This window comes from Athene noctua, chromosome 1, assembly GCF_965140245.1.
Source record: "Athene noctua chromosome 1, bAthNoc1.hap1.1, whole genome shotgun sequence".
In the NCBI taxonomy this organism is placed as follows: domain Eukaryota; kingdom Metazoa; phylum Chordata; class Aves; order Strigiformes; family Strigidae; genus Athene; species Athene noctua.
Window position 1 is genome coordinate 256,977,063 of NC_134037.1, and position 26,163 is coordinate 257,003,225.

Below are 26,163 nucleotides of genomic sequence, written 5' to 3' on the forward strand. Positions count from 1 at the left end.
TTAGTGTAGATTGACAAAGGCAAGAATATGTGACTTCAAGAGTTTCTTCACTACCTAACCTTAGCCTTTGATCCTGGCTCATTGCTGTTCATAGTCTCTCTGCCTTCTCGTAAAGATGAGCCCATCACAGTGAAAATGTTACGGAAATTACAAGCTGTCAGGACCATCATGCAAAGCTTTGAAGGGCAATATAGGTTAGTACATTGGTCTAGACTTGCTAAACATATTTTTCAGTATGTCAGTATTTGAATTTTTTCTAATTATCAACCTATCAAATGATCTTTTACTAAATATATTCAGCTTGTCTTAAGAATTTCTGAGGCTGTGAAACCCAAACCATATTATAAAAGTTACAATATGCAGAATTTCATAAGTAGAAATGTTAGTAGATGGTTCCTTCATCATGCATCTTCAGTTCAGCCCTATTCACCACTAGACACTTGAAGAGTAAACTGCAATTTTTTGTGCTTTCCTGGGCCTATAATTCCAGTGTTTCCTACATTTCAACCTTATGAACAAAACTGGGCTCTCCGCATTCGGAGTAATCTAGGTGCTTAGCTCTAAACAGGAGGTAATCCAGTTGTAGAAGGCTTACAGTTATTTGGTCAAAGGTCACCAAGGTACAACTCTAAATGTGAATAAAAGTGAGGGACCTGCATGAGACCCATGTAGCCTAGACAAGGAGTCTGACTGGCAGACAACAGAGGACTGGTTTATATTTAGAAGTTTTGCTGATTTAGCAATAGCAGGACTATAACAACATTCACCAATCAATACAGTTTTGCTGGAGAAAACCTGCAGATGTAGTTTCAGTGGCAAAACATCCTTTGCAGTTCTGACATAAGCAATACATAGTTATTAAAGCAATTTAAATTGGACCCCATCTTTAGGAGGGTTTAGCAGCTATTCCATTGTGGCTATGTTGGCAAACTTTCTCGTCAAGGCTGTTCTACAAATCAGCTACTGAAGAGTGCAAGGCAGATGACAGCAGAGCTGCTTTGGAGGCTTGACAAGAGTGTAAAGCTTTTCACCCTTTGGGAGGCCCACAGCGAAACACTGTCTGCTTCCTTCAGCGAATCTGGGCTGGAGAACAAAGGACTTAAGCTCATATACAGAGGGATAATTTACATCTCATTAAACCAATATTTAAAAATCTACACTGTGTTTGTTTGTTTCGTGTCTGTGTTTTTCTTTTCCAAACATGTCAAAAAGGATGCATTTCTTTAAAGGAATTTTATTAAACTTCCCAAGAAAATTCAGCTCAAGCATAAACACAAGTCAGAGTATTTTCAGGTACAACTACAGATGTTTTGGAATGTAATAAATTCTTGAAAGACTTCTTACCTGATATATTTTCTCATGTAGTACTATAATTTCACAACTATCCAGCAAAACTTCTTTAAATATCAATTGCTGGTGATGCTCAAGTCAAGTGTGTTACATGTAGGTCTAGTCTAGAGCCCTTTTAGTGGGTTTTATACCAGCAAAACCCCTATCTGCATCTGTTAAAAAACACGACAAACTTTGACAGCTATGTCAACTGGGATAAGAAGCAGTAGGACAGAGCTGTACCAGAAACATTTCTAACTAACGATTTCAGCAAAGCTATGCTTTTGATAGGGGGTGGTTTCAGGAACACATGTATGAAGTATGCTTTTGCAGGCAGAGATAAAACCATGCTCTGCACATATTGCCTGTACAACACAATTCCTGTAATAAACAACTTTTCATTAGAGACCCCAAGAAGAGACTCAACGGGCATTTCTATGCCAGTCTTAATGAGCTGTTTCAAGAATTGCTTAGAGCACAGAATGTTCCCACAGCTCATCAGCGTGGGGGCCTCACGGGCAACTTCTCACTAACAGCCTGTAGGCCTTGCTGAGGTACTACTGGCTTCATATGAAGACTAGTAAAGACACACTAATAATATACTAAAATACTGGATCTGCTCAGGCACGTAGGGTGTACTCGGTCTCAGGGAGCCGGGTGTGTTTTGGAGGGTCGCAAACTACTTCGCCTCGCATCAGGCTCGGTCCTTTGCTGATTAGTAAACAACAAATCTGGTTTTGAGGGTGTCCTTGGACCACATGACATCCTCATGAAGGCAGTTTTGCTCGTATTATTGGTTTTGCTCCTGTAATTAGTATGAACAAGCATTCTAACTTATGAATATAGTAGTACCAGGAGGAGGTAGATTTCCCCACCCCCACATTTTTTCTCTAGGAGCAGAACAATATCTACTGTTTTTGCCAAATAAACTGGGTTTACATTATGGCTTGATTCCCAGTACGTAATTAATATTCTTCATGGACAGCGTGTCTTCAAATAGCTGGCTAATATTTACACTGAGAAAAAGTCTTGCAGTCCCAGCTTCGGTTGGCCGGAGACAGAAACTTTAGTTTCATTTTCTTATCTTGTGGTGACACACTGTAAAGGCAAAGTGGTGTGTACAAAGTACGGCATTTCAAGGCTTACAGGAACAAACATATACATACAATTCAACAGGCAAATAAAAGATGCCATTGCATTTCCCGTCTCCTCTTCCCTGCTTTGAAGGTCACATTTTTCAGAAAGGGAATACAACTGTGAACATAGATACTAAAATACATTCTTATGCAGAAAAAATGGCAAACAGCAGTTTTTACTGGAAACTTGCCAGATCTCCATTTTTGCTATCTTTCTGCTATATTTGCAATATATATATATATGTGTGTGTGTGTGTGAAAGTTTTATATATATAATTTGCATTTTTAAAAGTGATCCCGCAGAATGTGTTTTTCAAAACGTATTTTAATGAAGCATTCACCCATGGATTACTTTCAAATGCCGACAGCTCTCCAGAGTTAATAAGTAATATGCAGCAGGGGGAAGGAATGGCTGTACCTCAAAATGCTTTGCAAGCAAGTTAACTTCCAAGAGGTACCTTTGGGCAAATCTCATCACCAAGGGCAGGTTTTGTTACTTTTGACTTTACTAGCACTCTCCTACTAGCGTAGTAAAATGAAGAAACGCTGCTTGTGGCTTCATTTAGTGGGGCTGCGACCTGGAGCCACTGGTGTGAGGGATGATCAGTTCAAGGTGCAAGACAGGTGGGTATCGGGGAAGAGGGGAGGCCAGGGTTGCTGCCTCCTACCCCTGCCGGGGCACATGAATTCCTGTCAGGTAGGGAAAATCCTGTGCCCTGGATCAACCGGCACCCAGCCGGGCGCCGGCAGCCCCGGGTCACGCCGGCCCTCCCGGCCCCTGTGGCGCAGCCACCCTGGAAGGGCACCCGGCTGCGCTTCGCTGCCAGGTCTACATGAGTGCCGCGGCCTATACTGGTACGACTCGCTTCGCTGGAGCGAGTGGCTCCTCCGGTGCGGGGTGCCGGCGGACAGCGCGCCCCGCTCTCCCGGCGCCGCTCCCGGCCGCCCTGTGCGAGGCGCGAAGGCCGCGGCCGCCCGCCGGAACCCGCCGCCGGGCCCGGGGCGCCCGGGGGCGGGGAGCAAGGGCGTTGCCACGCCGACGGGTGGTCCAATAGAGAGCGGGAGGCGGGGCGAGGCCGCGCAGTGCCGGTTGAGGGCCGGCGGAAAGGCGGGGTTGCTCGGGGACACCGATCGCCACTGCGGGCGGCGAGGGGAGGCGGCAGGAGGGGCGCAGCGCCTCAGAGCAGGGAAACGCAAGCCGGGACGCCGAGGCGGGGGCGGGGCTTTAGCGCAGGAGCAAATCGGAGGGACCGAGGGGCGGCCCCCGCCAATCAAAGTTTGCTATGGTGACGGCTGAGCCAATCGCGGGCTGAGCAGACGGGGCGTCAGCCAATGAGGGCGCTGTCGGGGAACAAAAGGGGCTTTCCAAACCGCCGGCCCCTTCCCTGAGAACAATTTCACATGACGCAACGGTTGGAGGAAGAGGTTTGCGAACCGTAGCCGCCGCCGCCATTTTGTGAGCGTTGAGACTGAGTCGGCGGCGGCCGAAGGCGCAGCAGCACGGACAGCAGCACCACAGCCAGCGGGAGCCGCAGCCCGGAGGATGCGGTAGAGGAGCCCAGCGGCAGCGGCGGGGGGGGCGGCATCGCTCGGCGGCGGCGGCGGCAGGGGAATCGCGGGGAGGGGGCTCTCGGTCGGTGGGTCGGGTCCTGGTGCGGGCCCCGGTCGGAGAAGCATGTCGGCCCCGGAGAGCAGCGCTGGTAGCAGCGAGGCCCGGGAGGACGCGTGCCGCGATTACCAGTCGTCGCTGGAAGACCTGACGTTCAACAGCAAGCCGCACATCAACATGCTGACCATCCTGGCCGAGGAGAACGTGCCCTTCGCCAAGGACATCGTCTCCCTGATCGAGGCGCAAATCGCCAAGGTTTTTATATTCCACCGACTACTACTCCTACCTATACTGCTGGGGGGACCGGCCGGGGCAGCGGGCTAGGGCGGCCTTGGGGGCTAGGAGGAAGGGCGTGGGGCAGATGGCCTGCTGAGGGGCGCGGGAGGAGCCGGGAAGCGGCGGGCCGAGGGGTGGCAGGAGGAGGAGGGAAGAGGGGGCAGGAGAGACAGCGAAGCCGGGCGGGTGAGAGGGCCTGAGAGACGGGAAACGGGGCGAGAGAGAGGGAGAGGCTCAGGAGGAGGCCGTGGGGCGGCTGGGGCGAGGAGGCCAGTGGCGGGGTGGGTGTAGCGGGGCCTGGGCGAGGATGGAGGGGGGCGGCGAGGCAGGAGAGCTCAGGGGACGGAGGGGGGGGCTGGCTACTTAGGGGGCGAGCAGAGAGAGCAGGATTTCGGCGGAGTTGGAAGGTGCCAGGGACTCGGGTGGGGTGGGCAGTGCCCCGGCCGGGTCAGTGGGGAGAGGGCCAGGAGGCTGTGGCCGCTGTGGGGGAAGCAGGCGGAGGGAAGCGTCTCAGATGGGATCAGGGAGCACGGGGCGAGACGTCGGGGGCTCCTCCTTTATAAGCTTAAGACTGCTGCTTCTTCTACCCTTCACCCCGTAGGGAGCAGGGGACTCGAGGGAGGGGAACAGCCCCCACACCACCCTGTTCCTAGTAGGGGAGGGTTTGGGACTCGCCCCACCAAAAGCTCGGGGAGGGCAGCATGGCTCGCGATTTAAGCCCCGTATAAATTTCAGACACAACATGGCGGCCTGGCAGTGACTGGGCAGCAGCACCTCGCCCTTGTAGCTGGGTTTTCCCCCTCTGTGGAGCCAGTATTCAGTGTCTCGAATCTGGTGTCTAAACCCTTGCATTTAGCGATTTCGGCAGTAGATGAATATTGCGATCATTAGAGAGGGCCTGACGGGGAGATTTTTGTGGAGGGTTGGGGTTTTTTGGGGGTAGTTTAAAGGAATGAAAGTAAGGTTAAATTTATAGCATGCAAATTGTCCACTTCTGAAAGGCTAAATATAACGACTTCTAAGTATCAGTTAAGATAAGGCTATTTTCCCAGTGTGGTCCCTGTGAGATATTAATTTGGGGGTGGGGGGTGGACACCCTTATCTTATAGAAAAGTTTGTGGGTGAAAGGTGATCATCTGCTCCGGATAGAGAAGCGTGTGTGGTGGTGATGGGGGTTGTTTTGCTCTGCCTGATTAGAGAAAATTCTGTGGGCTTGGGATAATCTTTGGATTTCAGGTGATCTGTGCCCTGAGTAATGCTAGTGTTGTGTGCGTACTTAATTTATTTTGGCTAGAAAAGTTTATTGGTTGAGGATGGGGAAGAAGAAATTCTCCCTGACTGTAAAAACTGCAGCAGCCTGTAGGATCCTAACATGGCGTCTGAAAGGCACATGATATAAAAAGAAGGGAAAGAGGAGGCTCCCTCTGAGCCCAACCCAGGCAGTTGCTGACATCAGTCAGCCACAGCACATGGATGGGGGTTTACAGCACCTTTTTAACTAGAGCATTTTCTAAGAAAAGGGTTCTTCTTTCAGTCCCCCCCTATTCGTGCCAGTCACCCCTCCCCCGTTGTTTCCCTTGCTCCCTCTGATCTCAGGTGTTCACAGGCTTTTTTCCTTTGGCTTTAAATCGTGGTTTATAATGGTGAGAATTGTACTATCTAATGATGGGGAGGGAAGGATCTCTTAAGTTATTTAATCTTATCTTTCTGTCAATGCAGGATGGCTTTTTAGTGTTCCACAGACTTCTTCCAGTCTAGTTTTAAATGCTGCCGGTGGCTGAGTTTTGCCATTCTTTGTGGAGGTGACCTCATAATCTAATAGATCTCACCATTATATCTCCTAAAGGGCAGTGGATGTGTATAAAATGATTTGTGATAAATATCAATGCTGTCAATTTTTTTTTTTTTTTTCATTTCTGGGTGATTTAGAGCCTGCCCTGAAGTGTGTTTTTTTTAAAGATGTCTTAAATCCTGTATCAATGGTTAGTTTTGCCTAGTTACTGTTTGTGACTGTAGTTTATTCAAGGCAAGTTTTTAGTTGTTTCTGGGAAAGTGATCTCCTTTACTAAGCCACTTTTTAAAAGTGTTGCCTGGAGACAGTTTGTTTAGTGTAAAACTTGAGTGGTCTGCTTTACAATTTAATAAATGGTTCTGAAATGTGTGACTGGTATTATAATATTTGTAAATAAAAAGTGTGAAATATGTATTTGTCTTTTTATTTACCATTGTATAGTGCAGAATTTGTTTCCAAGACCCATTTTGTATACAAGGTTGTTTTTTTTAAACAAATTTTTGGCACAAGTTTGTGACTTGGGGTTCAATTGCCAGATATGATTTTAAACTTGAACTCTTTTAGGAAACTAATAAAAAAGCCACACATTTCCAACAATAGCTTTCCTACATTATTTGAAGGAACAGTGGGAATTCTGTAATGAAGTCTTTAATATTATGCTGGTGAGCTCAGAGTTAGCGTTCTGTGATTATGCGGCACCTCCCTGCCTTTTGGTTAGTGTCATGCGGGCATCTTTCTTGCTAGGGGAAACTGTATAGACCGTCTGAAAACAAAATACATTCAAGTCTGGGATCCCCTTTTGTGGTTTTTGGAATATGTGCTGGATACTTTGACAAAATAAACATTTCCAGAAGAGAAGACTTAAATATTCCAACCGTATTTAAGTCATGGTCCTTTAAAACGTGACACCCGAGTAGCTTATATTTGAAGCAGGGTATGCTGCTGAGCTTCTAATTCTGTTTGAAGTAGGCTTGCTTACTAGATTACGGTGCTTCCATGTATGATGACTTTTTAACAGCCTGAGCATAATGAAAGTGACAGTTAAACTTGTACAGTGCCTTTGCTACTGTATGGATTCCCCAGTGTATCAGACTTGAAGCTTAGCTTAGCGAGTTACTTCCATACATTGGTGAAATGGGCGTAGGTACTTCTGAGACAGCTCTTTGTTTCACTAGCAGCTGACTTTCAAAGTCAGAAACAGTGCACTGTCATTTTTTTAGAAAGGAAGGCATTCAGAGCTTAGAGTAGTGTTTTTAATGTGCCATTGTGCAGACTGCTTTAAAGAAGAAACCATTATTCCACAGGCATTTTAATATAAAGTAGTTGTAGACCCACAGTCTTTGATTTCTGAGACTAGAGAGATGCCTTTATTCTAACACTTGCATATTAGCTTGTTTACAGTTCAGTGTTATGTCATAGTGTAAGATAGGCTTTTAATGTGCTGCAGTAAGTTTTAACTAACCTAACTGCGTTTTTCTGTCTTTTTATGTACAAAATACACCACCTGCCTTTTTTTACTTTTTTCAGTATGCTCAGAGGCAGTGACACCACCCCCACCCCCAACTAACAAGGAATTCTGCCCTTTTCAATATTAAATTTCAGGTCATGGTAAAGTAATACACATTTAAGGGTGAGGAGACATTGTGATTTACCCATATTACAAGTACTGTTGACTCGGTGCCCTTCTGTGAACTACCTTAAAGGGGAAGGAATTCCATCTAAAATTGTAAAGGAAGAGCACTTCCACACACTTGTCTGGACAGTGGGGCTGCAAAGTAAGGTGTTGTTAATTAACCTAGGAGCCTATCCTGTTTAAAATGAGCAGTGAGTGAAGTTATTCTGGTTTTATCCTGAGCTTACCGGATGGTGAATGGGACTTAAAAGTATTACAAGTGGATGCTCTTCTAAGGGATCACGGTCACCACACGGCTTGTGGTGTTGTCTTTCATGTTGCCCATTTCAACAAGTCTGTGTACTTGTTGATGTTTTCTGGAACTTTGCTGTGCCTTCTGTTTGTGAAAGCCAATGGTGGGCATTAAAATCACCTTGATTTGGGCTGGTAGTGCTTTGTGTACATTAGAAGACGCTGTAGTGGTCCCGCATCACCACACTTCTATGGAACAAACTTGCTACAAGTTTTGAAAAAGGATCTTAAAAAAACCCAAACCAAAACCGAAACAACAAAAGCCAAGTCTCCTCTTGTAGCAAAGATGTGTCCGAAGTTTGAAGATTCCTGTCTGTGAAAATCATGGTTGCAGTTCCTGAGCTTGTGCGTTTACCTGGTCAAGTAGATGATTGGAGTTTTGTCTGGATTTTGAACTTTGTTTTGACTGTGCATTTTTGCATGCACTCCGGAATTCTGAACTGTCACTACAGGTGACAAGAGAGAATGGGACTCCTTGCTTCGTCTGTTTGGATTACAGTGAAATAGTTGTGACCTATTCTGCGTGTAGTTTATGAAAAGACTGTGATACTCAACATATAATCTGCAGCTACAGAAGTTCACTAGTTTGGGCTATTTGCCAGAAGTCTGATTTGTGTTCTGTGAAATCCAGAAAAACAAGCATTCAGGAGGTTTGAATTATAAACTATTTTTTAGAAGTTCCTTGAAGTGCTAACGATGGTTTCCTGCTAACTTAAAGTTATTTTCTCAAGTGGGTTTTGAAAGGTTACACTCAGTGCACTAGCAGCAATACTGTCTTGTGGGCTTCTTTTTTCTTCTTTTTTTTTTTTTTGCCTTTTTCCAAAGCTTTGATACGCAAACAAAATAAGGTGTTATTTTTTTCTGTGATAGACCCACTGCGTTATACTTTGAACTGAGTATCGATTTTCCAGATTTAAGTTTTTGTATAAACAATCCCAAGCCAAATCCCTTGGTGTTTATAGTGGCAACCAAAAAGAGAGGTCTGTATTTCTGGGATTGGCAATCCCTTTATTTAAAAAGCTTAAAATATGTTTTTGTTGTACTAAACTTCTCAGTTTCTTCTTATTACTCCAGGCTCCTGCATCAGAGAAGCTCCCTGTTATGTACCTTATGGATTCCATTGTCAAGAATGTGGGAAGAGAATATCTTACTGCATTTACTAAAAACCTAGTTGCAACATTTATTTGTGTATTTGAAAAGGTATATACACTTTCAGAAAAGTTCTGTATTCTATGCAAAATTTCTTCCTGGTAAAATAAATACATGCTTTCAGTTTTGGGTTTTCTTGGGTGGTGAAATACACAAATGGATTGGTTTTTATAAATCTCAGTACTGTGTCTATACTGTGGAAGATTATTCCTGCTGCTATCAAGCATGTAAATTACATGGTAGCTGAAGAATGCAAAGTCTTACTTAATTTGATTCATAAACGTGTGTAATTTTCCTATCCAGGCAAGATTTTACTAACAGTATTTTGGGTGCAGATTGCTTGCCTGGATGGACTTTTTGTAATGTATAGACCAATTAATTATGAATTGTTGGTTTATTTTTAAGATAGTAAATAGTTCTTATGAGAAGAACAGACCGAGAATCAGTCTGTTGTGAGTTTCTCAGAGCTTCTCTGTCCTGTCAGATTTGGTCTGATCTACTTAATTTGTGGTGTGCAAAATGAGCACTTAAACTGTATAAGATTGAATAGCACTGACACCTGATTCTCTCCTGGTGGTCTGTGATTTGAATGAAAAAAATGCTAGGGGGAGGAAGGGGTCTTAGAATGTATTGCTATATTACTTAATACCTGTTGTAATGTCATTCAACATTGAAAACTGCCATATCTTTTAATTTTTGCTCTTAATCTTTAAACTCAGTGAAGTAATTGTGCATATTCCTCAGTGAGAAAGGCAAATCAAAGTCCAGTTTTTGAAAGGGTGGGTTTGGGTGGGTTTAAGTTGGATCAGAAATGAAGGGTTAACTTCTGTGGTCTCCTGTATGCTATAAGAAAGTGGCATCTCATATGAATGAGATGAATGGAGCTTTTGCATATTTACTGATCATTACGTATCAGCAAGGATCTGAGATCCCAGTGTGCTTTATATATGATTTTCACATATGGAATGCATGATGAAATAAGGAACAGATAAACAACTGTGTGTAGAGTAGATAGATAGCTAGACACTTGTTTTTCCCATACTAAATTGTGAATTTTATTTTACTGAGCTGCATTTAATGTTGCAGCTGAAGCTCTGGATAATAACTAATCTTCATAGTTTTACAGGTTAAGTGTCTACTAAGCTAACTAGAACTATTTAATTAATGTGTATTAATTAAATTTGTAGAGTGGCAGTCACTTCTAATAGCTTAATTTGTCGTGCTGAAAGATGCAAGCAGAATTCCAGCACTGACATTGTTACAAATTTTGGTTTAGCAGTAAAATGGTCACTAAGGTGTCTTTAGACACTTGAAGTCAGAAGCTTTTGCTCAGTCATTTCCACACCTTTTGCAGTGAACTTCATACCCTTTCATTGAAAACTGTATAGAGGCACCCCCCCAGTAGCTAAGGATGAACAATTTTTGTTGAAGTTCCTGCTCCTCCCTGAAAGAACCGCCGAACTTTCCAGATTATTCTGTATCTTGCTGTAACATTTTAAAAATAAAACTGCAGCAAAAACCATCTACACAGTCAATACTTGACATTAGGACAGCTGCATATATTTTGTCCTCAGATGTGTTTCATTTGTTGTTTAATTGAACTACTCAGGTTACGATATTAAATTTTGCTTTACTGTAAATTTCTAATTTACCTGTCATGAGATAATCCAAACTAACCATGAATAGATAAAAGAGGCACTGGTCCTACAAGTACGCTTGATCTGTGACTCACGGATGGGTCTAATTTTGCAGCTGAACTGAGATATAATTGACTTCATTTTAGCTAATACCCCTTTTGTTGTGTTCGTTGGAAAAAAATCCTTCAGTGACTAAACAGCTGAGCAAAACACCTTTTCTGTTCACAAAGTTTGTTGTTTCCTGATTTGTTTGTCATTGTTATACTCTGTTCAGCACAAACACTTGAATAATGTATTGTCTCAGAGGCTGTTGCCTTTCAGTATTTTTGTTACTGTATTTTTTCCACAGAAATTGGGCAAGTAAAATGAGAATTTTGGTAATGGAAAAGTTGAAAAGAAAATTATCAGAGAATGGTAATATTAACCCAATAAAACCTTCAAATGGCTTTGAAACAACAATTCCACATTTGAGCTTCTGTTAACCGATTCTCTTGGTATAGATGTATGATCTGCACTGCTTATAAATTCTGTATAATGTGTTAAAATGGCAAACTGTTGATAGAAATAGTAAATAAATGAAGTCTTAAGTTCTACAGAAAAGTTTAAGAAATCGTTTTATATTAACTTAACAAGCCATAGAATTGTTTTATTGTTTTAGGTGGATGAAAATACTAGAAAAAGTTTATTTAAATTACGCTCCACATGGGATGATATTTTTCCTTTGAAGAAACTATATGCACTTGATGTCAGAGTCAACTCATTAGATCCTGCTTGGCCAATTAAACCTCTGCCCCCAAATGTGAATACTTCTAGCATCCATGTGAATCCTAAGTTTTTAAATAAATCGGTAAGTTTTTATGCCTACTGTATGAACAGATGGTAATACGTGTAGTTTTCATTGTTTGTATGTTGCTTTTTGACAATTTAGTATATTGAGAATGAAGTGTCTGACCTTTGTAGACAGGTAAGAGGAATTTCTGAATTCAGAATATTTCATGGGTTTGGATTTTATATTTCAAATCTGTATTCTAGGTTTTGGAACATTGAGGACTTTATATTAAATGACATCCACCTGTCACAGCAGGCAAAAGTTTTAAATTGTTTTAGTTATATTTTGCATTAAAAATGCAATTTATAACTGCTGTACAAACTAAGTACCAGTACTGGATCATGATAACAGTTAAAGGAGATGGAGTTAGTGGATTCCATCAGGATTTTAAGTGTAACTTTTTTTATTCTGTTTTTAGCCAGAGGAATCTACTGCACCTACCTCTGCTGTCACTTCTGGTGCCTCTACTCCTCCAGCTGTTCCTGAAATACAAAAGAATTTGACACAGGAGCAACTGATAAGGCAGCAATTGCTTGCAAAGCAAAAGCAGTTGTTAGAACTTCAGCAAAAAAAATTAGAGCTGGAGCTGGAACAGACTAAAGCACAGTTGGTGAGTAGGATAGTTGATGAAATTATGGTTGGGCCTTTCTCTTTCAGACAGTACTTGACTAGAGTGGTAACTGCAGTACATTAGTTTTGCTCATGTTAGGCAAGTGTAGCTATTCTAGGACTAGAGCAATGCAAGTTGATCTGGGGTTCCTGAACAGTATTTGTTACTTAGAAACCTTCAGAATTACACTCAAAAGTAGAAGTAGAAAAAACAAGTTCTTTGTGGTTTGTTTTTAACGTGTGTCCAGAATGATGCTTGCCTACAATCCTCGTCTTCCACCTCTTCCTGTGGCTTACAGGAACACAGGCTTTTTCAAATACATTTGCTCTTATAGAACAAGGAAGCCTGACTGTTGGAAATAAAGTCAGTTCCCTCGTTAGGTCAGGTTGGTTTGATGCCACCATCTGAAGATGGCGGTTAAGCTGTATTGGTTCACATTTGTAATTGAAAGTCTTGCTATGTTGACAGTTGATGATACCAAAATAAAGCATCTTTGAAGTGTAGAAGTATGAAAATTGTATCAGATACTTGGCAGCTTAGTTGCTGTGAGCATGTGGAATATATAGAAAAAAGTAATGCAGTAATGAGAAAACGTGCCTAAGTTACATATTTTGCCATATTGACTTGTAGTACTTATTTTGCATATATTTGAATTTGGTCTTTTGTAATGGTACTGCATTATTTTAATGCTTCTAATTAGTTGGGTCATTTTCAGTTAAATGGCTGAATCTTATAACTTTCAAGACATTTCTACTTACAGTTTTGGATTCCAGACAGAATACAAGCATCCTGGGGTAGTTGTGTCATGCAGATTAATGCTGGGTTTTTTCCTATTTCAGGCTGTATCTCTTAGTGTTCAGCAAGGATCATCTACTATAGCTTCAGTTCCAGCACCTTCCAAGCAACACGTGTCTCCCACACCTCATATGACAGTTAAACCACCTCATCAAACTGCTGTGCAATCCGAAAAAAATAAACCATCCCCAAGCCCTCCACTTCATGATATCAAAATAGTAAATAGGGATCCTCGACTTAATCGGATGGCTCAACATTCTTCTCATGCTAAAGATCAATCTCATCGGAAAGAATTTCCACCGAACACAACCAGTCAGTCTGATACCAAGGCAAACAAAACAACACAGGCTGAAAAACAAAACTCAAAACAAGAAAAATTAAAAGCAAGTGAAAAAACACAGAAGAAAGAACTTGACCAGTCAGAAGCAAAATCTAAATCACCATCTCCTTTGAAAAATAAGATACCCAATACTAAAGATACTAAAACCCAGGAATGTGAAAGCACAAAAGTATCTGAAATTAGTAAGCGGGATCCAAGACTGAAAAGACATCTTCAAGATAAGTCAGAGGGCAAAGAGGAGGAAATAAAAGAAAAGAGGAGAAATACAGAGAAAAAAGAAAAAGAGGAACATAAGACATGTGAACATAGACCAGTTGGCAGCAGAAATAAAGTAATTAATGGTGCTGTTCAGAAACAAGACACAAGTACAGAGGAGTCAGAAAAACAGGGTGGAAAACAAGGGAGATCAAGTGGTAGAAAACGATCACGATCACGGTCTCCTAAGGCACGGTCACCATCTACACATTCCCCAAAAAGACGAGAGAGGAGATCACCCAAAAGACGACTTAGAAGTTTATCTCCCACTTCATCAGCACCTAAAATTGGAAAGATACGTCAGATAGGCCCTAAGCAGTCTCATGTTGAAGAAGGCACACAAGCAGCAAGAGATGAAAGAAATTCTAATAAGAGAAATGTTAAACAAGAGGTGCGAGATCCGAGGAGAGTGAAAAAAGCCCAAGAAGATAGGCCTCAAGAAGCAGCAAGCCAGCATTCCACAAAAGCTTCTCCTGATCCAAAGGAGAATGCAGAAAACTGGCAAGGATCCAAATCAGGCAAGAGGTGGAAATCTGGTTGGGAAGAAAATAAAAAGTAAGTTACTATCTTTTTAAACAATTTCTGTTTGAAGTCATTCTACTGCTGTCTTCAGCATAGTCATCTTTGGGAGGCAGTGTTCAGATTGTTAAAACTGATTAATTTATTTCTACTAGTGAAATATGGAAATGGCGCATACTTAGATTTTAAGGTGATAGTGATGTTTTGTCCTGATCATTTCTAATTAAGAATGTAACAGTTATGTCCTGAATAAAGAAGTAATCTATATTTTAAATGTATGCTTGCTTTCAGCTCCCAGCAGAATGAAGAACACCAAGCACTTGGTAAATCCCCTCACCAAAGACACCGGGAAAACTGGCCTAATAGTAAAGGAATTTTATCACCCCGAGCACCAAAGCAGCAGCACCGGTTAAGTGTGGATGCCAATTTACAGATTCCCAAAGAATTGACATCTGCAAGCAAGAGAGAATTACTTAAGAAGGTAATACTAATAAATCTGTTTCCATAGAAGCATCTTTGGTATCGTGTGCTTTGCTTTTCTTTTTGGAAGCCTAAACTTTAACTTTATATTACAGGCCAATGAACGCTTAACATCTGGTGAAATAACACAAGATGAGTTCCTCATGGTAGCTCATCAGATCCGACAGCTGTTCCAGTATCAGGAAGGGAAGCACAGATGTAGTGTCTGGGATAGCCCTACAGAGGAAAAATGTGGTTTGAAAAAGAAACCTCTTCTGTCGGATGCAGAATTAACATATTATGAACATAAGGCTAAACTAAAAAGAACACAAGTCCAGCATTCGTTGTCGAGGCTTGATCTGTTGGATCCAGATGATATTTTGGAATACCATATACCTGATTCATTGCTTTCTGGGATAGAATGTGAGCAAGCAAAAGCCAAGCGTGGAGTACAGTTTGACAGGAAAGAACCATTTGGAGAAAGATCAAGGAGACACTCTCCTGTAAGTGGCACTAATAGACCTTTTGCTGATAACCTCTCACCACTTGAGAGTCGACGAAGACTTGAGGAACAGAATGCAACTAAAGGAGCAAGAGGTTCTAAGAACTTTGATCCTTACGACAGCTGGGGAGAATCAGATGAATTTAGAGATACTCTCAGACAACAGGGGAAAAGCACAACAGAGTTCCAGAAAATAGATGGTGATGCAATCTGCAGATTTGATAATCGTGAAGAAAGACAGCTACTTGGGCAAGCTGGTATGTGCTTTTGCTTTATTTTATACCTGTTAAGTAATGGGCAACATTTTAGTGAGTGGTTATCTGATCTGTTCTGGTTTTTTTAGGTGTTCGAGAAGAACCAAGATCACCATTCAGTGAACGTTTCAAAAGAGCTAGATATGAAGATCCAGAGAAAGCACCATTTCCAGAAAGCCCAGGATCACGATTTGGGGGCATTGAAGCAAAGCAGAGGATAAGTGCACTAATGGAAGACAGACCTCTATTTGATGGCTCACCTAGGCAGGCTGCTTCCAGAGTTGGAGTAGATGGACAGGGCAGCCCTTTTGTTGATGGTGCTGCTGCTGGTTCAAGTTCCAGAATTGACGGGCCACCTGGACAGGCTGCTATGAGATTTGAGGGGCCTTTGGTGGGGGCAGGTGCATCTCAGTTTGATGGACCGCTGGCAGGAGCAGGGGGAGCTGGAGCTCTAAGATTTGATGGGCCACCAGGGCAGCTGGCAGGGGGCCTGAGGTTTGAAGGACCACCAGGACAGGTTGGTGGAGGAGGTCCACTGAGGTTTGATGGACCTCTTGGGCAGATAGGTGGGTCTTTGCGGTTTGAGGGGCCTGCAGGGCAGCCTGTAGGTAGTCCTAGATTTGAAGGAACTGGAGTTGGCCTCAAGTTTGAGGGTCCCCGTGGCCAGCCTTCAGGTGTTCTCAGGTTTGAGGGACTTCATGGTCAACCTATGGGGCCTCGAGGTCAGCCAGGTGGTGTTCTCAGGTTTGAGGGACATCATGGTCAGCCCTTGGGGCCTCATGGTCAACCAGGGGGTGGCCTCAGGTTTGAGGGGTCACATTTACAGCCATTGGGGCCTCATGGCCAACCTGGAGGTGGCCTCAGATTTGAGGGGCAACATGGTCAGCCTATGGGGCCACATGGACCATCAGGTGCTGGGCTGAGATTTGACGGGCCACATGGACCATCAGGTGCTGGGCTGAGATTGGAAGGACCACATGGTCAGCCAGGTGTAGGTCCTAGATTGATTGATGGACCAGTACACCAGGGAGCTGGTGGACATAGATTTGATGGTCCTCTGGGTCGGGCTGGTCCAAGATTTGATGGTTGTCATGCAGCTGCATTTGATGGTCAGCCTGGACAGCTGCCTCTCTTGCAAAGATTTGATGGAATTCATGGACAGCCTGGTCCAAGATTTGAAAGGACACCTGGCCAACAGGCACAACCACGATTTGATACAGCCATACCTCAAAGATTTGATGGACCTCACCAGCCAGCCTCTAGATTTGACTTGCCCCTTGGCCTTCAAGGTGCGCGTTTTGAAAATGTAGCTAACCATCCTGCCTCAAGACTAGAAATGTCACCATATGGACAAGGTGGTCCGTTTGTCGAACATCCCGGCCAGGGCTACAATGGACCATCTCATGGGATGCCGTTCCAGAGACCTGATATATTTGATGGTTCACCTGGACCAAATTTCAATGGGCCAGCTGGCCCAGGAGCACAGAATTTCCCATTGAGACCAGCTGGACATTACTTTGATGAAAAAACTCTTCAGGGTCCTCAATATGGGAACTTCAATAATATGCCACTGGGAAGTAATCAGGTAAGAATTGATTGCATTAAATGGCATGCTTGCAGAAGTAGAATGTAGAAAATCAGCAGTTTTTCTTATAAAAATGGAAGATTTTTCTGAAGAGCTGGTAGACTGAGAGCCAGTTTCAAGTTAAAGTCATCTTTCAGTAATTTCTACATAATTCAAGAACATGCATTGCTATTTTTATTTAAGAACCTGCTTTTAGGAATTAAAATAGTGGGTCCTTACAATTACTTTGTAGCTGAGAATGAGAGTGAAATTAGTATTTTTTAAGTTGAAAACAAAACTAGGTAATTGGAAGCCTGTGGTATTTCCATTAAACTTGCACAAAAGTGAATTATATATAAAGCGTGACAGCTAATGTAAGTGAATATACATGATTAATTTTTTTAAGAGGTTGTCGTGGTTTGAATCTGGCCAGCAGCCAAACACCACGCAGCAGCTTGCTCACCCTCCCCTATCCTGGGGAATGGGGAAGCGAATTAGAGGAGTAAAGGTAAGAACATCATAGGTTGAGATAAAAACAATTTAATAATTGAAGTAAAATAACATTATTATTAATAATAATAATAGTAATAGAAAATACGAGTAATGCACAGTGTGATTGCTCACCACCCACTGACCAATGCCCAGCCCTTTCCTGGTTAGCTATCCCAGAGAAGTGAGAATTCTGAAACCGCAACCCTGGAAGAGAGGGTCAAACCTCATCTGTATAGTGAGCATTGCTCTGGCTCCTCTCTGCGCAACCCCACCCCCCCAGCTTCTTGTGCACTTGCAAAAGTCCTTAATTTCTTAGCAACAACTAAAAACATGGGTATAGTATCAACATTCTTCTCATACTAAACCCCATACTGAATCCAAAACACAGCACTATTCCAGCTACTAAGAAAAAACTGGCTCTATTCCAGCCAAAATCAGGACAGAGGTGTAGAATTAAAATGGGCCAAAATAATTCTGCTGTCTTTTTGCAGCTGTTAGTACTGGTGACAAGCCAGTTTTAAGGAGATGGCCCTAACTTGTGGGAATTGAGAAAGATGGAGATATTGTTGAACTATAGTCTTAAAATTGTCCTGGCACCAGCATGCTTTATGAGTTCAGTTATTTCTGCTGTTGCCTGTTGGAAATGCTCTCTTTAAAAGGGGAGAATGCTACTTTACATCAGTGAAAATGATGTAATTTCTTTCAGTAGAGATTTTAGAGAGCATTTTTAATTTGTGGGATAATAATTGAAGAGTTAACTGGCTGTACGAAAGCAGGTAATGTGTCCTGCTAACCTCTAATGGGGTAAAATTTTAAACAATTTGTAAATCCAGAAAATAGCCAATTAGGAAAAATTTATTTTTATTACAAGTGTGTTATAAACACTTTTTCTATCTGAAGCATACTGTAGCTGGTTTGCTGAAAAAATCTGCTTTCAGGATTTTTTTTTTGTATAATGGATGCTAAAATAGAGATGGCATTTGTTAATAGACATTTACCAGTTTCTCAGATTTCTTTCTGATGAGCTCTGCTTTGGTGAACAGGAGCAATTTAAAAGGAAGAACTGTGCAAAGTGTGATTGAAGGCTCGATAGGTAGAAGAAAAGGTCTTGGGTTTTTTTTCAATGTTAGGCAAAATGAGTATATGTTCAGAAATTTTTCTGGTGGAAAACGAGAGAAAGGTTATGTAGTCATTTGCAGACCTTTCAATAGTAAACAGACATAGTTTGCTCCAGGAAGGAGTTTAATATATATGAAATTATTGAGAAACATCTAGAGGTTAATGATAAAATTTTAAAAAGAAAATCTAGAATTGGATATTATACAAAAAAACCCCAAACCTGAATGTTTGCTTTCACAGGTTCCTCTCATGTCTGCTCAACCAGGGCCTTATGGCCAAGGTCAACAGTATTTGCCAAATCCTGGAAGTTTTGTTCAGAACCCTGCAGGTGCGTAAAAAAATAATTAACTTCCTTTTATTTTTTTTTTGATTGTTCTGTTAGTTGCCATAAAACTTAAGCCTTTTGTAATGAATGCCCTGGTGTACTAGGTCTGTGTGGATTAAGAGAAGCCTCCTCAGAGAGGTGACCATAGGAGTGGTTTCTGTAGTACCATCATCTCTTCTGGGGTTTCCCCTCAAACAGTGAAGGCTTTCATTAGTTTTCATTAACTATGTGGTTTTGGTGTGCAGTTGTGCTAAAAAAAAAAAAAATTTGGTCTGTTTTTCTAGAAGGCACCAGTTTGTAGGTCTGGCTTGCATTTGCGAGGATGTGCAGACATTCCCAGTATATGAGTTGTTAGTAACAAAAATCTTCTAAAAAGTCATAAATGGTTAAAGTAGGTGTAGTAGATTGGCCCTGGTGAAATATACTGGGTAAAAAACTGGCCAGATGGCTGGGCCCAGAGAATTGTGGTGAACAGAGATAAATCCAGTTGGCGGCCAGTCACGAGTGGTGTCCCCCAGGGCTGGGTGTTGGGGCCACTCCTGTTCAGCATCTTCATTGATGATCTGGACGAGGGGATCGAGTGCACCCTCAGTCAGTTTGCAGATGACACCCAGTTGGGTGGGAGTGTTGATCTGCTCAAGGGTAGGGAGGCTCTGCAGAGAGACCTGGACAGGCTGGAGCCATGGGCTGAGCCCAACTGGGGGAGTTTCACTGAGGGCAAATGCTGGGGGCTGCCCTTGGGCCACAACAACCCCCAGCAGCGCTACAGGCTTGGGGAGGAGTGGCTGGAGAGCTGCCAGTCAGAGAGGGACCTGGGGGGTGATTGACAGCTGGCTGAACAGGAGCCAGCAGTGTGCCCAGGGGGCCAAGAAGGCCAATGGCATCCTGGCTTGTGTCAGCACTAGCGTGGCCAGCAGGGACAGGGAAGGGATCTGAGCCCTGTACTCGGCACTGGTGAGGCCGCCCCTCGATTCCTGGGTTCAGTTTTGGGCCCCTCACTCCAAAAAGGACATTGAATGACTCGAGCGTGTCCAGAGAAGGGCAACGGAGCTGGTGCAGGGTCTGGAGCACAGGTCGTATGGGGAGCGGCTGAGGGAACTGGGGGGGTTTAGTCTGGAGAAGAGGAGGCTGAGGGGAGACCTCATCGCCCTCTACAGCTCCCTGACAGGAGGGTGCAGAGAGCTGGGGATGAGCCTCTTGAACCAAGTAATAAGCGATAGGACAAGAGGTAATGGCCTCAGATTGCACCAGGGAAGGTTTAGACTGGATATTAGGAAGCATTTCTTTCCAGCAGGGGTTGTTGGGCATTGGAATGTGCTGCCCAGGGAGGTGGTGGAGTCCCCATCCCTGGAGGGGTTTAAGAGTCGGGTCGACATAGTGCTGAGGGATCTGGTGGAGTTGGGAACTGTCAGTGTGAGGTTAATGGTTGGACTGGATGATCTTCAAGGTCTTTTCCAACCAAGATGATTCTGTGATTCTGTAAGCATAAAATAAGGAAAATACTGCATTTCAGTAAATACTACCCAGTAAAGATCTGCATATGGACAACTAGCTTGGATAGCACTTCTGAGTACATTATGAAGGGAGCTGTTGCAAGGGAAGAAATTAGCCAAGGACATAAAGCAAAGACATGTGATAAAAAAATTGAAATTAACCCCAGAAGAAATAGGAGGCAGGAGGAAAAGTGTGTTATGAAATATGCTGATAAAAGTCAAGTAAATTTCTAACCTTTTGTCTCCTTGAATGTCAATGTTTTTCCCCAGGAGCCCTTCCACATTCATATCCTGATAACCATCTTGGACAGCTTGATGTCAATGAATTGTTTGCTAAACTGCTGTCAACAGGGATCCTCAAACTGTCAAAAACTGATTCCACTTCAGCACGTATGTAGATCCTTTATGTTCTAACTTCTCAGTTTATCCACAGCTGAGCATAAAGCTAAGTATAAGAACTTTTGTGAACTCCTGCATGTTGGTTTTTTTTTTAAACTGAACTTTGGTTTTGGGAAGAAATTAAGTGCATGTGATGGAGTAAATTCTTAGTATCTTGTTTATTTTGTACACTTTGGCTATCCAGAGCAGTCAGTTTTGTCTTTGATGCTGTGCCTGAGTAACTTGTTCTTGATTATAATCCGGTTCTTACCAGTTTCTGAAACATTTCTGTGTCTTTGAATCAGAGACTGAATTCTAATACCAAAGACTGAGGTGAAATACTGTTCTCCTAAATTGAAATTCTGAGTAACTTCCAGTTATCTTGTACGCTTTTAAAAATATTGTTAGAAGATCGACTTAGCTATTGCACACTTTTATTTTAGCATAGTCATATCATATTTATTAATATTTGAATAAAAATAACTTGCAGGAGCATGTCATTTCTTTATGATGATGTACTGAAAGTTTCATTAAATGGTTACTTTATGCTTTCTAGAAGTGAATGAAACATCAGCCCAGCCAGCTGCTGAAGAGGAAGATGATGACCAGAATGAAGATCAAAATGTTCCAGACCTCACTAACTTCACAGTTGAAGAACTCAGACAGTGCGTATAGCAGAATGGGTTTACAGTGCAGTAAGAGTAGTGACATGGTAGTATCTAGATAGTTAATCCAAGACAGCTGAGAGCTTTTAAAAGTCACTTTGTGATTACGAGGATCTGCAGTTTTTGATACTAGCCTTGGAGAATTTGAGGGAGGAAAAAGAGGGAAAATTAATGTGGGAAAACTATCTTTACACAAATTGCATGTTGTTACTTAATCAGTAAGGTTGTGATACATATTTAAGTCAATTGTTTCTTCCTTTATTACTACTAATTTTAACCACCTTTATGGTAGTTTGCAAAGCTAAACGAAATGCAGGCGTTACCATTTTATGCACTATTAGGTGATGAAGCTAGTAGGCATGACACAACACTAGCATGCTTCTCATGAGTATTAATATGAGCCCATTGTTTGTTATCGAAGTGCTTCAATTGATTGTGTCAATCACAATCAAATAAGGAAGAATTAAGCTGTATTGTGTGCTTTAAACTTGTGATAGATCCGTGCTTTTCCTCTAGTCTTGTGGGCATATATGAAACAACTTACTGAGAAATGTTTTCTAAGATATGTGAAGGCTTTCTTTTTTCTTTTTGTAGGCGCTATGATAGTGTTATAAATCGACTGTACACTGGGATTCAGTGTTATTCATGTGGAATGAGATTCACTACTTCACAGACAGATGTTTATGCGGATCATTTAGACTGGCATTATCGTCAGAACCGGACAGAAAAAGATGTTAGCAGAAAAATTACACACAGAAGATGGTACTACAGTTTAACAGTAAGTAATGCAGTAGGACACTTGAGAAATTATAGGCAGGATTCTGTGCTTTACTTATGTACCCGCTGTAGGATTGAAGTTGAAATTTGCATCATCGCAGGAGTTGGCCTTTGGTAAACAGTGATGTCTTAGATATTTCAAGTAGTTCTCAAATGGCTGTCAAAATACAAAAGGCAACTGTATGATGAACAATAAACAGTTTGAAGCTCTTGGTACTGTTTTCGTCACACTGAGAATGGAATGGAAATTAGAGGATAGTGGTTTTTCTGGAGAAAACCTTTTTTGAAGTATAGCATTGTGAGAAAGCAGGCACTGTGCTAATGCTGCATGTGAAAAGCATTTCAGTTTTAATGAAGTAATATTAAATATGGTACTTCGGGGCTGTCTTTTTTTTCCCCCCCGAGATTGATTTTTTAAAATATTTATGGCTATTTGTCAGTGTCTGAGTGTGAATTAAAACTTCTTTTCCTCAGGACTGGATTGAATTTGAAGAAATAGCTGATCTAGAGGAGCGTGCAAAAAGCCAGTATTTTGAAAAAGTTAATGAAGAGGTTGTGTTGAAGACACAAGAAGCTGCGAAAGAGAAGGAGTTTCAGAGTGTCCCTGCTGGACCAGCTGGAGCAGTTGAGGTAAGTTTTCAGCTTGCCTTTATTAGCCTCAATACTGCGAATGATTTAATACTTCAGGGAAGTTTACAGCATTCTTTCATACAGTGGGCTGTATGTAGGTTGAAGTCTTGTTCTTGGATCTCTGCAGCCACTTCACAGGTGGTGTATTTGTGTATGTGATGGTTGTTGCCTGGGAGCAGACAGTAGTATAAATCACCTGTAGTTCAAAAAGATCTACACCCACTGGCACTCCATCGTTTTAGCAAAATGGAACTGGGCAAAGTGTGTTAATTTACTGAACGTTTCCGTAGAAAAAGTAAATAGAGCAAGTGAATTGGAAATGGTACTTTGTCATTCAAATAATGATTGGGTTTGCTGGATTTCTGATGCTTTGACACAGAGTAGAAGATGGGCATCAGGACAAAGAAATATCTCAGTGTTAAAGTAACCACTAGGTCTGTGTTTTGATAGATGAGTTGGTGTACTAATCACATAGAAATGTTGGTAGAATTACAATTTAGTTTTACATGCAAGCCTCTAAGAAACTACTGATCAAGCCATGAAGGCCTCTGTTTTAATTTTAAAAAGTACTTTTTGTTCTCAGAGTTGATTATTTTGCACAGAAGTACTAAAAATGTTAATATTTCATCTAAAAGTTCTGCCTTTTTAATTTGAGACTCTGTGTTAAGGGGAAGAGTGAAGATAATGCCATAAATAAAATTAACTATCTCCCTGTACTGGATTGTCCTATGTGACAGTAAAACAGTATTAGATTTTAATGAAGTGTTTTGCAGAGACTTTCCAGCTGAAAGGGCAAGGCTCACCTTCCTCAAGTGACAACAGTCTTCAAGGCCAGATGATGATCGTTGCTCTGTCTGCAAACTATGCTCAAATAACTTATAATTAAAGATTTCTAAAGTTATTTTTAAAGTGTGGAGGAAAGATCATGTTGTAGTCTCAATGTACTTAATTTAAAGACCCTTTTTTGACTTACTAGATTCTTGAAGTTCATGTATTCAGTAAATTGTTGCAATAACCTGATTTATCTCTGTTACCCAAATAACTTTACAGAGCTGTGAAATTTGCCGAGAGCAATTTGAACAGTATTGGGATGAAGAAGAGGAAGAGTGGCACCTGAAGAATGCTATCAGAGTAGATGAAAAGGTAATTTGTTCTTACTTACGTGTGATACTTAGAGTAAAATATCCTGAAGAATTATAGCAAAAATGGGGGGGGGGGGGGCGGGCACCAAGTGCTCTTCCTTTCCTGAAGGATTCCCATGGTAGTTTTTCTGCCTTCAAATACATAAATTTCTCAACCTTTGGAAGTGCATGAAGTCCTGGTGTTGTTACTATAGGCTTACTAACCTTCCCTTGTACTGCAGTGCTAAAAGAAAATTGAATGTCTCTGTATATGGGTGTAGATATTGGTTCAATTATTTCTGTATGCAGCTGTACACAAGTTTAATTCCTAACACTTACCAGGCTTCTGTAGGATAACTTTTCGTAAATAAATATACACAAAATACTTTCCCAGTTATATTTGGCACCGTACTTCGGCCTGCTCATACCATTGTTTTTCTAGACAAATTGTGTGGTATGTGTGATTGAAACTGTTCCGTTCGTAGCCAGTGATCCTGCTATAACGTGTAACAATTCTTTTTCAGATTTACCATCCATCTTGCTATGAAGATTACCAAAACGTAAGTGAATCTTTCATATTTTTGGAGGTATTTTGCTTAGTTTGTTTGCTTGATCTTTGACTTTGCAGGGAGCAGATGTGTTCAGAATGTGCCTGTGACTAGACAGTGAATCAAAGGCCTTGGGCATGGCAAGTTTGTAATACAGAATTAGCTAAGATGTATTTCTCCTTGTGATGGACTGTGACAGTTTGTGTGTCATACATGACTAAAGCAAAACCGTGGTTTGAAAATACATCGTGCATTTATTTTTGAGTAATGTGTGTAATCTTAGGAATTTGCAAAAATTAAGTAAATGGGTGTTGGTGTGCAGTCTGTTTTTAAGGCTTTGGGAGTTACAGCTCCCCTGGGGATAGCAGAGAATAGTTTCTGGCAATGTGTTAAGCAATGTTTCATCAGTGCTTGGATGATACCTTTTCAAATTCAGTGTGAAAAAGTTGTTGAAGAATAAATTTGTTTTCTTAGGATCTTGATAAAGTAGAAGTTTCGATTTTGAATGCCTAACTATCAACATGCTTGCATTTTCAGAAAAAGGGATAAGAAGCTAAAATCAGTTATTTTATTGTGTCTTAATGCTGTATTGACATTGACTTTGCAGACATCATCATTTGACTGCACACCATCTCCCAGCAAGACTCCTGTAGAAAATCCACTAAATATAATGTTGAACATTGTTAAACAAGAAACACAAGAGTCCTGTGACTCACCTAAAGTCAAAGAAGAACCTGATGACACCCCTACTGCCTGTGCAGAAGAGAGCACACCTGCATCTACAGATATTAAAACAGAACCTGATGAGTCTATTTAAACAAACTGAGGTATGATTGTTTTTTCTACAGAAGAGCTGCTGTGTTAACTCTGGAAGGCAAATACTTTTTATATGAAATAAAATCAAACTGAGGCAGGGCCTCAACTACTGTTTTGTTAATAAATACATTTTTGTATTTGAATTTCTTATTGCCTGCACAGTTTCAGGTGTCATTGTGTGAAAGTTCTGTGGATGCGTGAAAATTTAATGGAATGAAATGGTATATGTAAAAATGTACAATTTTCACTTGTGGAAATGTAAATTATAAATAAAAGATATTTTTGCTATATATGGAGTGTAATGTTTATGCACACCATCAAATGAAGACAGTGTTTCTGTACTTTTTTCAGTTTAAATGGAATTAAAAAGAACTTTTGCTCAGTAAGATTCAGAAAAATTAAGTAACTTCTTTCAATTATCCCGTAGGTGGGTTATCAAGGGGAATCAGCGCAGAACTTCAGACAACCTTAGCTTTCTTTTCTTTTCTTTTTAAACTTATTTAAATAAACTTACATATCCAGATATAAAAAAAAAAATAACCAAAAAGACAGTTCTTGGGTAGAAGGGGAAAATTTAACAAACCAACTGGAGTGCTTGATTGTGAACACAAGTGCCAACAACCAATTAACAAACCAGGATGCCTGGTAGTTAAGACATTTTTAATAATTTTTTTCCATTAGTCAAACACATAAGAATTTAATCCAGCTGAACAAACTTTTCTTTACATGACAGGGGGGAATGAATGTAAGAATGCTCATTTGAAACATAGTTAACTTTTTTTTTGTTGCTTATGACTGGACTTAGATGGTAAACCAGATA

General features: G+C 41.5%; 1 protein-coding gene across 6 annotated transcripts; it reads left to right on the plus strand.

Annotated features, from left to right (window-relative positions):
• The first annotated feature begins 3,633 nt into the window (after positions 1-3,633).
• On the plus strand, positions 3,634-25,890 carry PCF11 (PCF11 cleavage and polyadenylation factor subunit). 6 transcript variants are annotated; one of them, XM_074917760.1, is made up of 16 exons: positions 3,634-4,329; positions 9,141-9,266; positions 11,511-11,699; positions 12,100-12,291; positions 13,131-14,236; positions 14,492-14,681; positions 14,776-14,878; positions 15,505-17,000; positions 18,831-18,918; positions 20,679-20,798; positions 21,346-21,451; positions 22,046-22,229; positions 22,703-22,858; positions 23,909-24,001; positions 24,504-24,539; positions 25,135-25,890. In XM_074917760.1, exons 1-16 carry the CDS (start codon positions 4,141-4,143, stop codon positions 25,342-25,344), a joined length of 4,584 nt encoding a protein of 1,527 aa, XP_074773861.1. In that variant the 5' UTR covers positions 3,634-4,140; the 3' UTR covers positions 25,345-25,890. The 6 variants fall into 6 exon arrangements, with proteins under 6 accessions (XP_074773861.1, XP_074773822.1, XP_074773832.1 ...); XM_074917721.1 differs by having other exon boundaries at positions 3,635-4,329; positions 14,776-15,418; XM_074917731.1 differs by having other exon boundaries at positions 3,635-4,329; positions 14,776-15,256; positions 15,514-17,000; positions 21,343-21,451.
• The last annotated feature ends 273 nt before the right edge of the window (positions 25,891-26,163 follow it).